This window comes from Magnolia sinica, chromosome 17, assembly GCF_029962835.1.
Source record: "Magnolia sinica isolate HGM2019 chromosome 17, MsV1, whole genome shotgun sequence".
Taxonomy (NCBI): domain Eukaryota; kingdom Viridiplantae; phylum Streptophyta; class Magnoliopsida; order Magnoliales; family Magnoliaceae; genus Magnolia; species Magnolia sinica.
Genome location: NC_080589.1, coordinates 22178120 through 22200231, shown reverse-complemented (window position 1 = coordinate 22200231; position 22112 = coordinate 22178120). Strand labels below are relative to the sequence as shown.

At 38.9% G+C, this 22112-nt stretch overlaps 1 protein-coding gene across 1 annotated transcript in view; it reads left to right on the top strand.

Annotated features, from left to right (window-relative positions):
- The window catches only part of LOC131230653 (probable protein S-acyltransferase 17), a 32581-nt gene extending 15942 nt beyond the window's left edge, over window positions 1-16639 (top strand). The window contains exons 7-10 of the mRNA XM_058226549.1: window positions 14856-14947; window positions 15031-15083; window positions 15564-15689; window positions 16163-16639. Of these exons, the coding sequence (XP_058082532.1) occupies window positions 14856-14947; window positions 15031-15083; window positions 15564-15689; window positions 16163-16435 (544 nt within the window). The 3' untranslated portion in view covers window positions 16436-16639. The remainder of the gene's footprint in view (window positions 1-14855; window positions 14948-15030; window positions 15084-15563; window positions 15690-16162) is intronic.
- Window positions 16640-22112: the final 5473 nt, after the last annotated feature.

Sequence of the window (22112 nt, the reverse complement as noted above, 5' to 3'; positions counted from 1 at the left end):
AAAAAACAAAACAAAACAAAACCTTGGATGTGATCATGCAACTATAATTAGCTATGTTTGGTTCATGCAGCATGTTCTATTAACAAATTCTTAAACTCCATTCAAGACGTGGGCAGGTGTCTAATATCATGGAGACCAATGCAAAGCTGATGGGTCAGCTGTCTTGTGATCCGGCAGTTTCAGAGGGTAGTCAGGTAATTCCAATGAACTTAAGGGCAAAAACTAAGGGCAGTTAATGAGAGGAGGTGCAACATACCAGGGGCACACTTGGAAATGACTTTTCCCTTCCCCAACTCAAATCTAATGCAAACTACCAAAAGGATTGTTTTTATGAGGACCCAAACTGGATGGGGATACAACATCGCTATGAGACCGGAATGGAGGAGTCATCAACCCACGATACTCTGTAGGGCTGAGGGTGAGACTCTACTTTCAAGCCCAGTCAACTCACGGTGCTAATAGAGACCATGTTGGCACAACTGCCACTATCCACGATCACTTTACAATTCTTTTCTCCACACTTGGTATAAATGTAAAAGATCGTGTTCCTGCGCCAATTATCATTTTCTTTAGCTTGGACAAAGGCGCATCTGACTACTGCAAGAGTGTGGGTCTCCTGATCATCAAACTCCTCATCACTGGCACTAATATCAGGCTCATATTTCTCTACGTTGCAATTGTCCTCGTCATCCTCATTTGCCTCATCTATCATAAAAGCCTTACCTATTTCTTTGTTTGGGCATTCCTTTGCGAGGTGACCATAACCATTGAAATGGAAACACCGCATGTGCTCACTTCCCTTCAACTAGTGCTGACTAGACACTTACGTTTAACATCTCTGTTATAGGTGGAAGCACCAGTTGGGGCTTCGGTATGGCTTCCAAGGTTAGGTTTGGCTCCCTGAGGAGCAACCCTGCCACTGGAATCACGAGACCCAAACCGCTTCATTGTCAGTTGCACTAGGTATCGTTCAAGCTCCTCTACTCTAAGGTAGGCCTCCTCTAGTGTACCAACATCATAAGGGATGAGCTCACGCCTAATCTCAGGGCGTCAGCCTGTCATGCCCCAAAATTCGAGTATAGAGCAAGGAATGCCAAATCGGTTACGTATCGGCCGATACGGCCGATACGTAACGGTAACGGTACGCACCGTTACCCGATTCGGGGCCGTATCGGCCGATACCAATTTTTGTACCCGTATCGGCCGATACGGGCGTAACGGTCACCCGTAACGGTCAGCCCCGTAACGGTCGAAAAACGGCCATTTTTTTTTGCATTTTAAGGTCCGTTTTTGATGTTTTTTCGAAACTTCTTGCTTCCAAACTCCTTCTCACTCCTTCTACTGCTAATTTCGACCAACCTTGGCTGGGTATTTGAGGAAAAAACACATTATATTGGCGGATTTTGTTGAATCAAAGCTTGGTGGGCCATTTTTCATAAATTTATCAAAAATAGGTATTTATACTTTTTTTAATATGTTTTGCTGTTTTAATTATCTCATATGATGTGTTAATCATAGTAGAACATGTTAATATCCATTTTACAGATTTGGGGTGCCATTTAATATTTTTTTAATATTTTTTTCTATTTACGCATGAATTTTGCCCCTTTTTTTTAAAATTCAAAAAATCAATTTTTAATGATTGTTTTGCTGTTTTAATCACTTCATATGATGTGTTAATCATAGTAGAAAATGTTAATTTGCATTTTACAGATTTGGGGTCCCATTTTATATTTTTAAATATTTTTTTCTATTTACGCATGAATTTTGCCCCAATTTTTTAAAATTCAAAAAATCAATTTTTAATGATTGTTTTGCTGTTTTAATCACTCCATATGATGTGTTAATCATAGTAGAACATGTTAATGTGCATTTTACAGATTTGGGGTCCCATTTTATATTTTTTAAATATTTTTTTCTATTTACGCATGAATTTTGCCCCTTTTTTAAAAATCAAAAAATCAATTTTTAATGATTGTTTTGCTGTTTTAATCACTCCATATGATGTGTTAATCATAGTAGAACATGTTAATGTGCATTTTACAGATTTGGGGTCCCATTTTATATTTTTTAAATATTTTTTTCTATTTACGCATGAATTTTGCCCCTTTTTTTAAAATTCGAAAAATCAATTTTTAATGATTGTTTTGCTGCTTTAATCACTTCATATGATGTGTTAATCATAGTAGAACATGTTAATGTGCATTTTACAGATTTGGGGTCCCATTTTATATTTTTTAAATATTTTTTTCTATTTACGCAGGAATTTTGCCCCTTTTTTTAAAATTCGAAAAATCAATTTTTAATGGTTGTATTACTGTTTTAATCATGCCATATGATGTGTTAATCATGGTAGAATATGTTAATGTGCATTTTACAGATTTGGGGTGTCATTTTATAATTTTTTTCTATTTTCGAATTAGTGACTTTATGTTTTTATTTGCTTATATTGGACAGTTTTGCCTTGGAGCTTCTTAGGGTTTAGTTAGAATATAAAATCATCTTTATTAACATAGGTCATACAGATACACTCATACTCAAATCTAATTATCTAGTGTCTACCTAAGCCTAAAGAAATGTCTGGGTCTGGCCAACAACAAGTAAGTGATGATATTGGATGGCAACATTGTGAGAGGGTTGGTGGTACTAGGCACCAAATGAAGTGCAAGTATTGTGATAGACTAGTGATTGGTGGAATTACCGAAAGAGATAATGCTTTTAATGCAAGCTAGTCTGGATGAGTCGAAGGGTAAATGTGTTGATGCAAGCTAGTCTGGATGAGTCGAAGGGTAAACGTGCTGCTGTACAAAAGAAGAAAGATGATATTTTGGATGCAGCTCGACAGGAAGTGTTTGGTCCTGAATATATGGGCATTCGTGATGAAGATATTATTGATTCTGACGAAGATTCAGATCGAGAACTTACTATAGCTAGGAGAGAGCTTGCGTCTAGCTCGTGAAGAGGAAGAACGTCGCCGCATGTTTGGCACGCATGGGTCAGTGCGTGATACAGGGGGGGGGGAGTGGGAGTGGGAGTGGGAGTGCAACTGAAAGTGCAACTGCTTCTGCAGGTGGGGGTGGGGGTGGGAGTGGGGGGGTCGGTTTGGTGGGTTACGACGTATGTTTGGGAGCCGACGACAGACATCTTCACATGATGCCCCTATACGTTTGGATGAAGAAGTAAATGAGCCTAGAAGACCCTCTATTGATCCAATCCTATTTAGGAAAGAATCAACTAAACAAAAGAAGATAAAACAAATGTGGAGTAGAACTTCCGTTGAGAAATTAGGTAGAGCAAGAAAAGTTATTTATACATGCCAACATACCTCTTAACGCAGCCAATTCTCCATATTGGCTGATGCAGCAGCAGAAGCAGGGGAAGGAATAAAAGCTCCCACGGCTAAGGAGATTAGGGAAAATGGACAGGATGCAGAGTATGCGGATGTGAAAGCATACGTGGCTACCTTTAAACCCGTATGGCAAGCCGGAGGATGCACAATCATGTGTGATGGTTGGACTGGCCCAACCTAGATGCAGCATGATCAACTTCATGGTATACTGCCACTTAGGAACTATATACCACAAGTCAATTGATGCCTCAGAGGCAACCAAAAATTCTACTTATATTAATGAACTAATGGATAAAGTTGTGGACAAGATTGGAGAGGAGAATATAGTGCAGATTGTGACAGATAATGAAGCAACATATAAGATTTCAGGACATATGTTGATGTATAAGAGAAAACATCTTTTTTGGTCACCATGTGCTGCCCATTGTATTGATCTTATATTGGAAGATATTGGGAAGAAAAAGAATGTTAAGGAAATGGTTGAAAGGGCAAGGGAAGTGACGACGTTTATTTACAACCATAATCAAGTAGTTGCAATAATGAGAAAGTTTACGAAAGGACGAGAGTTGTTGAGGCCTGCGGCGACTAGATTCGCAACAAACTTTATAGCATTAGAGAGTTTATTCCAGCATAGAGAAGAGTTGAGTGAGATGTTCGCTTCCCGAGAATGGCTCAACACAAAACATGGGAAGAAGACATCAGGAATACCGGTCGAAGTTGTGAACACCATACGGGACAACAAATATTGGAAGAAGGTCAAGGCGATCCTAAAGGTGATGGAGCCACTAATGAGGGTACTCCGTCTTGTTGAATCCGATGAAGCACCTACCATGGGCTTCATATATGATGCCATGGATAAGGTAAAGCTTGCAATTCAACGTGATTGTAGAAGTTGGCAGACTTATTGGAAGATGATCGACAAGAGATGGACAAACCAACTCCATCACGATCTTCATGCAGATGGTTACTACCTAAATCCTAGGTATAGATATGCCCAATCATTTGTTGCGGATGATGAAGTTCGTGTCGGGCTAAAAAATGTGATAAAGAGATTAGAGCCTGACTTAGATCTGCAAATAAAGGCATTAAATGAATTAGATACATTTGGAAATCGCCTTGGTAGCTTTGGAGATGCTCTTGCACATCATGCAGTATCTAGATTGCAACCGGCCGAATGGTGGATTAATTTCTGAGAGAGTACGAAGGCTCTCCAAAAAATTACAGTAAAAGTTTTGAGCCAGACAACATCTTCCTCTAGCTGCGAAAGGAATTGGAGTTGTTTTGCGCTCATTCATTCAAAGAATAGGAATAGATTATCGACTAGAACATTAGATAGACTTGTCTTCATGCACTACAATATAAAACTAAGAATGCGACGACATCATAGGAGCATTACAACTGTCGATGACGGAGACTACTGTCCAATAAACTTGGATAATATTTATGATGAGGATGACCCACTTCTACCTTGGTTGGAAACAAGGGAAAAACAAATTGAAGAGGATAGTGAAGAATTGGAAATTGATGACCCAGAAATACGCAGAGCGCAACAAGAGAGTCGTGCCGAGGTGTTGGTCCCAGTAAGAGGGGCAGTTTATGCCACGTATGGATACGGCTCAAGATCAACAAAAGAGTACGAGCGGTGGTAGCGTGCCGTGTCGGATGAAGACGATGACCCCCGCCCCGGTGCCGGCACTTGGTGTTGCTCGTGCCCTATCTGGCCTACAGATCATGATGTCGATGAACAGACGAGGTGGTACACGAGGTCGGACTTATGAGTGTACCGAGTCACGATACAGCCAACGGGAGGTGGGTACATCTAGTGGTGCACTGAGTCCGGGAACATCAGCAAGCTCATGGTCTTGGTTATTATGATGGATATTCTTATGGTGAATTGAATTATGATGGTTATACTGAGCCTGTTCCATCACATTCATGTTGGAGTAGCCCTCCTGATCAATATCCATATGATTATAGATATCCAGATCCAAATCCAAGTTACTCATCACAGCAGACGCACTCTCAATCTCAAGATTCTCAACAGCCTAAGTATGGGCACCAGTATGGCTATTCGACGGGCACTGGTAGATATCCTTATTCCGGGTCAGAGTCGTTGCCTAGTCAGGATCAGTCATCCTCTAGTTTCGTTGATCTAGTATTTCCTTCTGGCACTGGATATTATGGATATGTAGCACCTACACCTATCGGACAGCCTCAGCCTGATGGTGACGATGACGATGATGTGGAGGTCGAGCAACCACAAAAAAGCAGATTTTCATTTTGGTGGTGACTTGTGAGTATATATTTGTGTTAAGGTAAGTATTTGTTGCAGCAGACAGCTCACAACAGTATTATTGCAAGGCGAGTACACACTTGACACTGCCGAACTTGTATTTAAAATAGCTCCCCAGACAACCAATCAAGTAATCCTTAATCAAGTTGCAGGGGAGTATATCAGACACTACTAATTATTTTTTTTAATATTCTTGACTTGAGGATGGATGACAGGTCAGACAGGAATTACACTATCACAGTCACGTGCATGGTGCACCACACTGCACAGGACCACAGGTATGTTCGAGAAATTTCTCAAAAATAATTGCAAACACCTGATGTAAGATATTTTCATTTTACATTCATTCTAATATATCTATCATTGATAGTAGATAGTTAGAAAATTAAATATATGATCAAATTCAGGTTATCTGGTTCATAAATTCATCAGACAGTCCGATACAACTTCTCACCAAAGAGTGGACCGTTACACCACCATAAACATGTTCCAAATTATAAATGAATGCATATTTGGAATGCTTAGAATATTCTGGATTTAATCCATATTTTTTCATATTTTTTTGGCAAAAATTTTTTTTTGCGCCGTATCACCGTTACGCCCCCGTATCCGTATCGGTTTTGGAGGACACCGTTACGCCAACCGATACCGATACGGGATACCTTGGTATAGAGTGTGTACCCTCAGGACCCGAGTTTCAGTTCGTAACTCGTACACAAAGTGTACTGACTTAATTCCATAATCAGTTTAATCAGAGGTGATAATTACATTCAGTCTAAGTTTCACCCCAACTCCAATCACACACACACAATACTTAGCATCAATCAATCAGGCATATATAAATCTTGACGATTCTTAAAAATAATATAAATGTCAAAAATCATTCATTTATTATATCATCATACTACAAATATGTTTATTCCATGCTAACATTGTTTTAATGAAATAAATCTAAATAATTTCTTAAAATCTCAAAATCAATACCAATATACATTATACGTTAATCAAACTATGCTAACAAATAAATCACATAATCAGAAATGATCTAATGCTGCTACTTCATTTTCAGATAAGTATGACCACGTTTCATATGAGTTTTGTTCAGGTACGGTAGATCCTTCAGGTTCTTGCGCCACATCATCTGCTAATGACTCCTATACGGTTTTTCCATGAATAAAAAGGTAAGTTAGCCAGGCTTAGTGAAATAACCCAGCATGGTTCATAATCATAGCAATTAAAATAACATAAAAATGTATGTATAATGATATGGATGCAAATGGTGTATGAATGCATCAGATGGGATGATCGTTCATCTGCTTGGGTTGGAGATCATCAACCCGCATCCACCCGTTGGTTAGGCTTCCACCTTTCGGTAGGCTTAAGCATAGCCCGCATCTGGTAACGCTTTACCAGGATCAACATTTCTTCCAAGGAATGCCCCTAGGATCGACCATGCATTATGCAAATGTAATGAATGATGGATGATATGTAAATGAATATTTTTCATATTTGGCATAGTTGTCTTGATCAGAATATTCACATATAAATTTAGCGTACAATTATCATAACAAAATACCCAAATTAGTATATCAATCAATCAAACAATCACAAACGATTTATTTTAATTTTAATAAATCATGAGACAAGTTAGGTTACTCACCTGAGTCTGGTAATATAGGCTCCGCAATGTAATTAGGTTGGTTTGAATTCTGAGGCCCTATCAATTATATCAACGATATTATTATTCATCTATTTTTATTACATGGTGGGGCCCACCTTGATATACATCCTAAGTGGCCAAACCCTAAATGATCAAATAATTAAAAGTATATGTTTATTAAATTTAATTATCAAGATTTATATTTTCTTTTTAAGATCCTGAAATTAAATGTCAAATAATTAATCTGGGTGGCCCACCGGATGATTGGATCATCCAGATTCTTGAGGTCTTGGCATATCTTGTCTCTACACATTGGATGAATTGTGTGGATCTAACCACATATACACCAATGGCCCATCTTGACTTCTTATGCTAAGTGATATCAATCAATTGAGTAGAAATTTAAGCTTTCTTTATTAAACATTTATAGATTTGACTAGTGTGGCTCATCTGACGGTCAGATCGATCTGAAATTCAAGGCACTGTTATTTGTTGGTGCTTAAGATCAAATGAACCGTTCAGATCTATCTTAACATAATCAGATTCCATCCATTCAATTTATTCCTAAAATATTACTAACCAGATTTGAAATCATAAAAGCGTCATTTTATTAAAATTTTCTCTACACACCTATACAATGGATGGTGTGGCGTGTGGATGATCCACACCATCCATTGTATAGATCGGGAAGAAATTAACAACATAGTAAAAAAATTAAAAAGATCTGAAGGTTGGCACTTACCTGATTAAGCCTTCTTAGAATCTCTTCTCCCTTTTTCTGTAGGGCTTCCTATTTTTTTTTTTTTCTATTAAACAGAAACCTCTCCGTATCCATTTTTAAAGAAACTTCTCATGATAAGATAGGATGAGCACATCCTCCTTTATCTTGAATTTGAATTTTTTTTAATGACATTTGATAAAAAATTTATTATTACTACTTCAAGAATCGATCCCTAAACCTCTCTCTTAATTAAGAATGTCTCTACCAACTCAACTATTGACTTGTTTTTATTTTTTATTTAAAAATAAAATCTTTAAATATTTATTTTAATTTTTTAATGCACCAAAATTTAGGGTTGTTATAAGGCCTGTCCTAAAACGATATAGGGTCACAGCAGGAGACTCATCAACATCACATCGCATCATGTATTCCTCGAATTTCTCAATGTAATCCGATACAGACATCGACCCTTGCCTCAAGGACTGCCAATGGTCCAAAAGGTGATCATGGTAGGAGAGCGGGACATTTTTCTTTAAGAAGTTATTTTATCTCAACCCATGATGTAATGGGTTCATCTCTACGCCGCTCCGCCTTCCGTTTTGTATTGGTCCAGAACAACTTGGCTTGACTCGCGAACTTCATCTTAGCGAAGCTCGCTCGACAGCGATCTGACATATCATGCTACTCGAAGAAGTGGTCCATGTTAACTAGCCAGTCAAGGAAATGTTTCGGGTTCAAGCGACCATCAAAATTGGGAGCATCGACTTTGACGCTCTTCATAACCATTTCCTCAAGGTTGTAACAATCCTGCGACTCTCTACGGGGTACATGGATATGCGGTCCTACGTGACCTACTCCCTAACCAAAGTTCCTATTACGATGCCTAATGGGTTCTACTGGGACTGGACTTTGCTCAATTAGGTCCTCATCCGCTGGCTCTCTTGCCTGAGATTGGTGGTCTTCCCTGGTAACAGGGGTATGTGAGAGGTAACCTCTAGTCGTATGATACGTTGGTTGCTGGCAGTCAATTGCACGGCGGTGGTCTTATTGTGTCTTAATGACCGTCAAATGATGGTTAATCTTTTCGAGAGCCTCGACAATCTGATTCGAGTTTATGGTGGGGAATAGATCAAAACCACGATCTATTCGTGTTTGCATATACAAAACGACCATAATGAGAGACAACCTAGCTGAATGTGTACTATATGATGAATGCAGTGCAAAAAAAAAAAAAAAATCAAATTTGACGGCGATCAATGTGATGCTATATGAAACACGTGTTCTATGTATGATGACCCTTAGTACCTTAAGTCCTATAGACAACTCTAGAATGATTTTAATCAAGCTAAAACTGAAAATTCAGCAACTAGGTGTCTTAAAGTCACTAAATCTGAAAATTCCAGCAATATAGGACTTCGAAAATACCCAAGCAGAAAATTCAACAAGGCAAATAAGAAAATTCAGCAAGCTATATACGACCTATATGCTCTACTATGGATAAGGGAATTTTGTCAAACACCTACCCTACTCTAGACCTAGTCTCTGATACCAAATTTGATGTAGGATAATAGAAACTATCTTAGGATGCAAGATGAGAGATCAATTATACATTAATTTCAACAATCAACATGTAAAATCAAGCATATCCACATAATAGATTCGGAAATTCAGATTTATAACTCGAAGATCCTAGGTATCACATACACAGTGCACGAAAATATTAAATAATTTAAGAGTGGGCCACTTTGAAGTAGGGACTTCTAATCTAGCATGGGTAGTGCAACAACCACATGAATAGACAATTATGCAACCAAAATTCTGGATTAGGGAAACTTCCACAAAAAAAAAAAACAAATTTTCATTAGGGTTTTGTATTAATGAATGGAGATTTATGAATGGGGTTTTTAGAGATTCAAAGAATCTAGGGATTATGGAGTTTTGGAGGAAAATCAAAGAGGGAAGAACCCAAACGGGGGCCCACACATGTTTGCCTGTACAGACGCATGTGCGTGCGTGTGCACATGCAAGTCCACGCATGTCTAGGTAAAGGAGAAGAAAGATAGGGAGGATTGAGTGGGGTTTTAATGGGTTTAGAAGGTTGTAATGGAAGGGGAAAGAGGAAGACGAGAATAAGAAGAATGCCTTTTGAAGAAGAAAAAGAGCAAGGATGTACCTCGGGGAATCCACCACCAAAAAAGCTTCTACCCTTCCACAATTCAATTGGAATGGAGGGTTTCTCACAAATCTTAAAACACAAGGAGGAAAATTCCTTCACACAAGAGAGCTTCTCTCATTTTTCTTTCTTCTCAATAGCACCACTAGGGTTGGACCCCTAACTCCCTTATGCTTTTATAATAACAAAATTCAAAATAATTACAACTATGCCACTTATTTAAGTGAAATGACCCATCATCCAAAATAAGAAAACTAAAACACTGATTATCAATCTCAGCCTTCAAATAAATCTTAAAAATAACAAAAAATATAAAAGAAGCAATATCAGAGTCCAAGGGGCCCAGATCATGAAGATTCTGCGGCCTGATAGACACGAAATAAAAATCATATGACTAAAATGATCTCCTAAGCAGCCCACATGCATCATCCCAAAGTGGGATCTTCTTGATGCACGTCCAATGCATGTGGGGTCTTTAAAATTGTCCGGCGGGCCCCATCTGGAACTCGTCTCCCATTCACAAAGAAAGTCACACTAATGTGGGTGGTCATCTTCGTCTCTGGTACACCCGAGTAGGTCCTCTGATGTCCCCATCATTATTGTTGGTGCATCAGGAGGAATATTGGTGATCTTGGACAGATGTTTTTATTAAGGTGGACTATTGTGTGGGCAACTTCTCGTTAGCCATTCTCTTTAAGAAATTAGTAATGAATTTCAGTAGGTCTTTGTTTCAGTCTAGTTCGAACATTCTAGGGAGATGGATTTTTTGGATGAAATTGGACGCATTAAAAGCAGATGGTCCAAGTTGTGGTGTATTGGAGGTGATTTCAATGTTATTAGATAACATCATGAAAATTAAATGGTGTTAATATAACAAAGATTTCTCCGATTGGGTGGAGAAGCATGATCTTATCGATCACCCTATGACGGGGGCAAAATTCACATGGTCTAATCAACATGAAAGATTTGCTATATCAATAATTAGTTGATTTTTGTTCTTCGTCGATTGGTAGAAGAATTCGTATTATGCAACATAGCCTTCCTCGTTCTGTTCTTGATCACTGCCAATTATGTTGCAGTCTCTCATGGCCCAACTAATGGATGCTTCATTAAAAATACTGAACCAAATGATCCTAGCAAAAGCACAGTGGATGAACAGGTGATCCACTATTTCCTCCACTTCGAGCATGTTATGCACGCATTAGGCAACACCATATTGCGCGTCAATATCTTATTTTTCCCCACTAGCAAACAAAAGCCGCCAGCGTTGAGGGAGCTCCTTAAGACCAGGTGAGAGGTAAGTGAAGAGGCTAGAGGAAGAGCAAGCAAACTAGTATGACTTCACCAAAGACTTCTCGGACTTGTCTGACCTCTAGCTAAAGATTCGATAGATCTTTAGGCCAGCTCCACAGTTTGCAAAAGAGATAACAAGCGCACGAAATCATCCTATTCCTCATCACTCATATCCCTGCAGCACGGAGGTATCCATACTATGTGGTCTGACATGCACTTCCACATTTTCTGGTTCTATGGGGGCTCCTCCAAAGGTAGCTTCATTCACATGGCTGGTTGGGCGGAATTGTATTTTAACCATAGACAATCTTCAGCGAAGATCTATGGTCCTTCATAATATGTTTATTGTGTAAATGCGACACGGTGTCAGTCGACCACATACTCATCCATTCTACCTTTGTGCATTAAGTGTGGTCCACCTTTCATAAGTCCTTCCGAGTAGAGTGCGTGATGCCCTGATTGGTCGTAGATCTTTTTTGGGCATGGAACAACAACCCCGTCCCCAAAAGTTGGCAACTCCCTTGGCGCCTCCTCATCCTTGCCATTTTGTGGAACATTTGGCAAGAATGAAACCGAAGATGCATCCTCAACAAATAGGGACCTTGGGAAGATGTTTTGGGGCAATCTAGGAGGAATGTTTTAGAATGGATTTTCGGGGTTAAGGATGTAAACACTGATGAAGTCTCAATGTTGCAATGTTGCTTGGATTGTAAATTTGATTTGTTGCTAGCTTGGCTCAATTGTATTCTTAATTGTTGTGACAATTGTCTAACAGTTTAATCAATAAAGTTAACTTATTATCATTTTAAAAAAATAAAAAATAAATAAATAAATAAAACGAACCGACTTAGGGCATTGTAAAAGAGACAAGAAATAGAAAGGAAGATTCTAGTGAGCAGATTTGATCAGAGATAGTCTGCCCTAGAGGGACAAGAGTTTGCTTTACCATGGACTAAGATTGGATGATTCTAAACAATTTGATCAATTGCTAGGAAGACTGATGGTACATATTGATATTAGAGGCAGTGCCATTAGTGATCCAGACTGTCTATCATGCGGGACCACCTTTATTACACATGCCTCTTAAAAGTGACTTTGATTAGATGATCATAACCAATGTTTTAAATATCGACAATATCGGATAATATATCCCACAATATATCTTGTATCCCACCTGTGCGATTCGAAATGCACAGGTAGTGCCAATATATCCTACATGTTCGATACAGTGAGCATTTTTCAATTTTCAATCCCTTTTTTTTGTTGAAATTATGTTAAATCAGTGTCAAATGATTATAAATCCATTGGTTCTTCATGTTTTACATGAAAAATCATGGAGTTGGAGCTTTGATTTCAATATCCATTGGTTCTTCATGTTCTCCTTTTTTCTTTTCTTTTTTGAAATTTTCCTCCAACCAACTGTCAATTGAGACTAATTTCGAAGTATTTAGGAGTATTTGATGAAATGATCATCACATACACTCTAATTTCGAAATTCGAGTGTAGGTGGTCCGATTTGGGAAAAAAAATTTTAAAAAATAAAATAAAATAAAATAAATCAATTTCTCCCAAATTGTAGAAACTAGGGAGTTGCTAAGCCAAGAAATAAATACACCAACAACCAAGCACCCCCTAACTTTTCCCAACTTTTCCTGGGAATTTCCATAGAAATCTGGGGAGAGAATTCCCAGGAAAAGCTAGGAAATCCCGTGGAAAACAAAAAACCAGGAAATAGACATAGCTAATCACATTTTCCTGGGAAATGCTGGGAATTTCTCTGGTGGAAACCAAAAACACCAGAAACCTAAAAGGCCCTAAATTCTTCCATAGATTCATGAAGGGGAATCTCATGGATCTGTTACAATTTGAAAGGGTTTCTTTAGAGGGAGGGAGGGAGGGACATTTTTTTGGTAAAATCTCTCTACTATGTGCTTGTGTTGAATCCTCCCAGGGTCCTAGGAATTCTCTTTGTCATATATTGAAGTACTTGGCCCTACCTTGTGTCTTGGCTTTCAGCTGGCTTGTCATCATCATCAGCATCATCTAAGCCTTATCCCAACTAATTGAGGTCAGCTACACAAATGCTATTACAATACATTATGATTCATGATAAAAGATATGGCAAAACTTTCACACTGGCTGCGAACCTGATGCAACCCTCTGTCAGAACTTGGGACCTATACTCAGAGCACAAAACTCCCACAGGCACCATGTAATGGTCTATCACATAGGTTGATTAGTGAGGAAAAACAAAGTGCTCACTTCTGATAATTTAATGAATTGTGTTATTCCCAATGCCTGCATCTCATGCCTTTGCAATGTGACGTTGGTAATCTATTTCTTCATTTTTGCTGTGCCATGAGGATCTAGTGGAGGTTTTTCGACTTATTCCAGATGGAATGGGTCATACCTTGCTAGGTTGGCAACTCCTTCCAGATGTAGCATTTTGGCAGCAGTGGCAGGAAAAGGATGGCTCTGTGGATGCTGCCTCCCCTCACTACTATTGCATCAATTTGGAATGAAGGAACAACGGAACCTTCAGGAACATTTGTTGGCATTTCGAAGTTTTCCTCAAGGGCAAGAGGCTTGTAATTGAATGGGCCAAATCCTCTATGGTTTTTTGTCAATTGTCTTCTGGAAGTGATTGATAGTTAGTGGGGGTTGGAATCTTTGTTGTATTAATCCGATGATCGCTCATAATCTGTCTTCTATATTTGCGTTATCTTCTTTTTAGTAACTTTTGGTCATCCTTCAGAAGAAGAAAAAAACTCCAGTTACCAAGCAATTGCAACTCAAAGTAGTGCAACCAAAAGCCACATAACTGCATCAGAAAATGATAAAGACATAAGATACATGAAAACCATATTATACATGAACAAATGCAATTACCAAAACAGTTCACTTTTAGAAAATAATCTCCAAAAACATAACGAAATCCCTAAATTCCTTTAAATCATCCTTTCTTAGAGGTAACTTTTTTAAAGTCCCCTTTTTGTTGTCTGATACATACTGATTTCGGACGATAAATCAAACCTTTCTTGCTCATTCAGTGATGCTCCTTGCAACTTGGGTAATTGAAGGAGGACATCATGACTTGGAGGGAGGGACGGAGGAGTATTTGTCCCTTCATTAATTAGTAGACACCAGAGATTATTACTTTTGTGGAGAGATGTCTTTCATTAGTTAGTATATATTAGATATTTTCTTAAGCTATTTGATTTAATAGAAATTAAATGTTTGCTATTGACCATAAATATTTGTTACTTTGCAGTTATTCTTTATTTCTCTTATGCATATGTTGTCTATATTTGTTCATGTTGGCTTATCAGTTATTAGCCATATATTTATTTGATTTCCTTTCTACAGGCATTTCTTTCTTTGTATATATGGAACAATCACCCTTGGGTTGGTTCTTGCTGGTGAATTAAAAGAGCGCCAGGTGATTTCAATTCTAACAGGTAATGCAATATGCAGTCAGGCTACATCTATTGCTGACATGCTTACAGATCTAATCATTAGAAACTTTTCTTCTCATTTTCAGTTTATTATGGCGTCGAAAATTCGTTCTACAGTTTATCTCCTCATGTTGTACAGGTGAGAAATATTCACTGAATTTTTTTGGTTCGTCCCCCACATGCCCTTTGACAAGGCATACGTGTACTTCAATCTGGACTGTCGTGGGCCCCATTGATTCTGGAAACCCCAGGGTCACACTGATCAGACAATCTTGAACATCTGATGCTGGCCTTGGATTTGGAATGATGACCAGTTTCTTGTAGCCATCTATTGATGGCTGCCAGTTGGATGGTTAGGAGTGTCATATCACTGAGACTTCAAGATACATTCCCATTCGCAGCAGGGGTCATGATTTGGATGATCTGGATTGATTTACGTGCAGGCCATGCATATGGTGGATGAGTCACCTTCGTTTAAGAAAATGCGATGTACACACACTGCAGTCTTTGAGCATTCGATATTCATAGTTGCTTAATGCACATCTTTTCTTTGTTCTTTTTTTTTTCCTTCTTTCCCTAAATGATGATATGTGTGTATGATGATCTCTGTGCATTCCAGTGGCTATTGAGTTCGCATAACACACAGATACTACTAATGGTGTTCCTCGCCATAGTTTCCCTGCTATTGGTGGGCTTCTTTGGATACCACACCCATCTTTGCCTTACAAACATGACTACAAATGAGGTAAATCCCCTTCTCCTCACCTTTGTTGAATGAAGGATTACATGATCTATCCAAGGATATGCTTAAGTATCCTCTTCTCTCAAGACTGTATAAGTGAGGCCCGTGGATCCACAATCCAAACCACTTATGTGATGGAACCTGCCATTGATAAACAACTGCACAATGATCTCCCTTTGGGACAATGCTAACCTTTTGATGGTTCAAAATTAAAAAGAAAAATAAATTAAATATCCCCATTCAGTGGAAAAAGGCCCAAGATGGTATAGTAGGATCTTCTGATCTTGGATATATTTTGGCATGGTGGATCCACCATGAGGTTCAACAGATCAACAATCTAGATCATCAAACCATGGACTACCCTTGCAGACTCATGTGGATAATATGCATATCTTGGGGTTGATGATCATGTCGTTCCTGATAGCGACCTGCTTGCCTTGGTAATTTTCTAATGGCAGTTTTCATTGATACTACAGACTTTCAAGTGGCAAGACTACATAAGCTGGAAAATGAAGTTAAATGAAGCGAAGGCTAGCAGTGCAGCTTTGAAGGCTAGTATTCATGCAATGAATGGTGAAGGAAAGCCTCCGGAGAGCAAATGGAGGATGTTTTTCCGAAGATCATCGTTGAAGAACAAAGAGGTGGTTGTTAAGGATAACATATATGATAGAGGAGCCTTCCGCAATCTTCTTGAGATCATGTGCCCATTGTCAGGGAGACGGTCATCTTTATACAGGAAATTGAAATGAGAAAATTGTAGGCAGTTACTTGTTTGGGTATGTCTGTATGCGGATATCAGTTCTTGTAGTGTATAATCTCAGTGAACAGAAGTGGGTTGGTTGGCAACTCTTAATATTTGCTTAAGATGTGCCTGATATTGGTACCTGCAAGCGGGTGCCGAGGTATGGAACATGTAAAGATTTTGAAGCCTTTGAAATTTTGAAATTGGCCTACTCTCAATGAAGCGCTTTGATTCTGTTTGATCTTCTCAACCATTGCCATTCAGCCGAATGGAACTGTCCATAGAAAATCATCTTCAGTACAAACAACATGGACAAAAATGGATGTGTATGCCATCTCTATCGTCCATTTTTCTGCATAACCATTGATCTGAACCATTCTATAATGGGCTGAATTCCATTGTTTGGGTGATGGAAGTGTACAGTACCATCCAGGTTTCAGTTTGCTGGGGATGAATTGCCAAAATTGTCCACTGATCAAAACTGCTATTGTTATGGGCCACACTGAATAGTCCATGCAATAAAAGTCTCCCAGATGAAAAGGTCCACATATCGGAAACAATGGTTAAGAAAGAAGATAAAGCCACAATATAGGATCTAACGTGACACCAGCCTTAATGTTTTGGATCATTGAAGCATGGCTCCACTTGTGCAAGATGAAATTTCAAACATATTGTCAGCTTGGCATTATAATACTTCTTTTCCAAAAATCCAATCAATCGAGTGATTATAATTTATAACTGTTCTGTGGATAGAGGTTTGGAGCACTCACCTGTGTAATGAGTAGACCAGGGGCCATCTCATCTAAAGGGAAGCTGATCTATGGACAGTTAAGATTGAAATGCATTGACTAAACAACAAAGGCACCAAAATGCAGTATTTGGTTCATACTTACTACCCTCAAAACCTTCTTTTAGTAGTAAAAATTGTTAAAGATAATTGCCCCCATCTGTGTGCCACGATCATAGGAATCCAAAAGACATTAAAAATACTTGGTTTTTATGGTTAGATTGAGACATGACTGAATTAACAAGTTTGCCTTTTGTATTTTTGGGACATTTTTGGGCATCGAACAACGTCAAAATGAAAGGAAATTGGTCTTGTTCAATAGCATATTGAGTTTAAAGGAGCCCAAGATAATGCAATTCAAAAGTTGTTTGAGTGAGTTATGACTAATTTAGGGAAGCCATGTGTGATTGCAATGGGATGTGAAGATGTTTTGGTAATCTTCTATTGTTTGGGATTTTCTTTAGTTGTCATTAGTCTATACAAATGTCACCTTACTTGTAACAACCCATAATGATATTCTGATTTTTTTTATTTTTTTTTAATCAGATTTAATATTTTCTTTTAGTTCCACTTGGTGTAAGAGGAGGGCTGTCATCGGTAGTGCCTGGCTAGTGAGTTGTTGGGGTTTTTTCTACAATCTTTATTTTTTCAATTTTTGATCCACATTGCACCTCCATTGCATTAGCTTCTCTTGCACTCTTTCCAAACTCACAGCATTGCATAACCCTTTTTAAATTTTAAATTTAAAGAAGAAGAAGAAGAAGGAAGAAGATAAATGACATTTGGATGCATGTAGAATTGTGTCATAGATATAGTCTAGGTCCTGCTGTCTTGGATAAGCTTTCTAGGTTTTGTTGTTATGGACTAGCTTTTTTGTTGTAGTTTTTCTAATGCCTTGAAATAGGGAGTAAAGATGGACTATGACACATGTGGCACATGTGGGGAGCTTAAAGATGAATGGTGATACATGTAACACTTAGGGTGCACATGCACATATTAACATATAAGGTTGTCAATGATCTAAGTTCAAAATGGGCCAAGGTCTGGACTCATGATGGACCAAAACAAACAGGGCAACACACCCCATGATTTTTAATGTCTCAGGCCATAATGGGTCAAAAAAACAAGCCAGAGCTTGGCCCATGATGATTATGATGGCTTGCGCCTGACCCCAGCCGTCCTCTTTTATGCAAGCTCTAGGTTGTTTCTTTGGTGTGCCCAACCATGCATAATATTGGCAATGCCCTCGACACCTTAAATAGGTTGGCTGGGACAGGTTTGGATTGGGCCAACTGGCTCGTGGATGCAGCTTAAGCTTTAGGCCTAGATTTGGCCTTTGGGCCTAGAATTTCAGCCCAAACCTAACCCAAAGCAGGCTAAGCCAAATGGGCCACCCCAGCCCATTAGCACGTGGCATATGTCATCTTCGATTTATTTCATCTTTTAGCAATGATTATTCTTATTTTTCTCATTTCTTATATGTAAATGGGCTTAGTATTGAGGACAACCTATATTTGAATTATAATTTTACATCCAAACAACCCTTAAAAGGTCGGGATTGTGGAGACTTTTGAGCACGTTACCTAATTACATCCTAGTGGGCCCCATAATGCTTTGGTTATTGGGGCAATCAAAGCAATTTCTGATCATTGTAACAAATCTTGGCCAATTTCTTCTGAGATTTAAAAAGAAATTTATGTTTGTCTCGCAATGTTACCGGAAAATCCCGCTGAAAATATTATAAATTATCAAATGATTTTAATATTGAGAAAGTGTAGGTAAGAAAATATTTATTTTTAACTTTTGAATATATTTTTGTGATAAAATTGCAAAAAATTAAAACCAGCTAACCAGATTTTGCAAATACCCTGATATTATCATGATAATATCGTTTAGGCAGATATACAAAATCATGGCTATATTTGTCCCACTATATTTTACACTACTGAAACACAGGTCTCACTTGAAAGTAGGGATGTTAACAGGCCTAGGGTCGGGCCAAGTTCAGTCTACTAAGCCTTCAAAGTTCTCATTTGAATATTTGCTACTACCACCAAGATCCGCACCAGCGGCCGCTCCGCCCTGGCTCCCTCCAAAGATTTCGCAGCAGACACCATGCCCTCCTACTCATTGAGGCATGTCAATCGCCCCGATGGCCGGATGGCCCGCGTTGTTCAACACATGCGCAAGCTCTTGGGTCTACAATGAGTTAAAATAGTCTAGCCCGAAATGTTTATGCTACCTTCAAGCCCCAGCCCGAGCTCAGCCTATGGACGAAAAATCACGCTACCCTGTTACTTAGGTGGGCCACATCAAAGGCAACGTTGGGAGAGCAATCCACCCTTAATTTTTACAGGGCCTACCATGATAATTATATAAAATGCATTCAAATCATTATCTTCCTCACAAAAAATTATCCCCCATGATAATTATATGAAATCCCCATTTCTTGTGATTGGGATGTTACCCAACGTTTATGTTCTAGGGCACACCTTGGATTGAATGCTTCAACCTTCGATTACTGGAAACGCTATTGTGACCGTCCATTTTCAAACCAACGAGTGAAATTAGGGTTACAACAATTCAATTCAAGAAATTTATTTGCCTGCCCACCTCATCATGTCAATGGTTTGGATCATTGGAAGACAATCTCACACTGCTTCTAAGCCCGCAATGCATGCAGCTTCCGATGGCACACAGACAAGATCTTACCCGTCCATAGGGTGGGTAGATTATTTCAAAAAAAATGGACAGATGAACAATCTCTGGGTATGCTTTTCCAAGCCTCCACCATCAAATTGCGGCTCACCCCAACAAGACGGATTTTTCAGGCTATGGGGCCATATGGTGGGACCCACATAAGGGACGGTTTTATCTTGGGATGCTGAGACTTGTGGTGGGGGCCTAGATTGCCTCCTACATGCTGTAGGCTTAGAAAAGCTTTCTTAAGATAATAGAGCAGAGGAAATCCATAATCTTTTAATCCAAAGGAGTTGGGTCATGATCCCAATCATCGATCTGATGGGCCCCATAGTGGTTGAAGAAAGGCCCGCATAGCCTAGTGGAGCCCATCAGAACAGTGGTCTGGATCACGAAGATTGTTGGGTTGTTTGACAAATCTCACAAACCTTTTTTTTCCCTCTTGCCTAGCAACAAATCTCAATATCCTTTGAATCACATAGACATACATTAACTGGCAGCTAGAGAACCACATAAACGTACAAATCTCACAAACTCTATTTTGCCTTCCAAGGGCTTTACTGATGCTCACTTCAAAACAACTTTGGTCTGTCTCCTGTCCACCCACACAAGAAAGAATGCAATTTCAATTAGCCAAATATGAATTTAATCCAAAATGATGTCATTTAGGCGTTGCAAAAAGAACACCCAAAAACATCAAATGCCTCGAGATTCACTCGATTCAACAACTGTGTTGCATCACGATGCACCATCAGCACTAGAACAAGTGGGTGGGTTGGCAACTTCCTTCAATCATCATCTTCTCTGACAAAAATTGTAATTCATCTTCCAAAAGTATGGACACATGGGGTTGTAAGATTCCCCATGGTCTCTTGGAGAAAAAAAAAAAAAAAAGTGAAATCCAGGTCATGTACTCCCACATGATATGAAATTAATATCAAGGATCAAATAGAGTTTTATCCATGTACATCACTTAGGGAGGGCATGTTTGGGTAGTGGGAAGGAAAATGGATGACTCTTCCCCTAATGGGACTTTTCACTATATTTGGATAGGAAAGAAACATTACACTTCAAAAACGGAATCAATACCCAAACACTATTGTCAAATTTCAACCACAAGATATGAGGTGAATTATGACAGCTTCGTGGCACTTTCACTTGCTGTCCAAATAAGACCACCCAAAAATGCAATCCGTGGAAATCCACGTTTCAATATTACTCATGGAAATCTTGAAAAAAACCATTATTGATCATTCATTACAAATTTAGATTTTCAAGCAGAAGATACAAGGCAAATTATGACAACTTCGTGGCATTTTCACTTGCGATCCCAATAAGACCACCCAAAAATCGAATCCATGGAAATCCAAGTTTCAATAATGATCGTGGAAATCTTGACAAACGATCATTGATAATTCATTACAAAATTCTTGCTTTTCTTTTCTTTTCTCACTATCCAAATAGACGATTAGCTAAAAATATAAAATAAAATAAAATATCAATATACTTTAGGAGGAATATCCTGTGCCACTGTTTAGCTAGAGTGAAGGAATCGATCCCTAGTGGGGGTGGCTAACAGTGAAGTGTGAACTGACAGTGGGGTGTACTAACAAGCTAACCAAAAAAATATATATATTTAAAAGGTTTAATCTCATTTCTTTCATTAGGGCAATATCCGCCCCCACCTTAGTTTGTGCTATTCTAATTTCAATCTAGACAGCTGTGTAATTCATCATTTAAAAGAAAGGGTGAAGTGCGCATGCGCGCACACACATATATTACTATGAGGTCGACCTCATGGGAACTTCCCATGAGGTCAAGCTACATGGGCCCCACCGTGATGTGCGTCAAACATCTACCCCATCAGTCAAACTGATTTTTGGGATATCCCATTACGGTGGGGCCCACACAGCTCGACCTCATGGAAAGCTCTCTCTCTCTCTCACACACACACACACACACACACATGCACGCACTTCTTACGTGAGCACCCATGCGTACCTTTGCACGCGTGTCTTAGGCACAAAATCTAAACAGTTAACGTGATGCGGCACCCCTCAAACCTCACAAGCCCAACTTTCAGCCCGATACAAAACTCTGGTGGGCCATGCGTGCTCGCGTAAGAAGGTGAGTAGGAGAGCATTCTTCTATACACACACACACACACACACACACACAGAGTCTTAACCCACAGAAA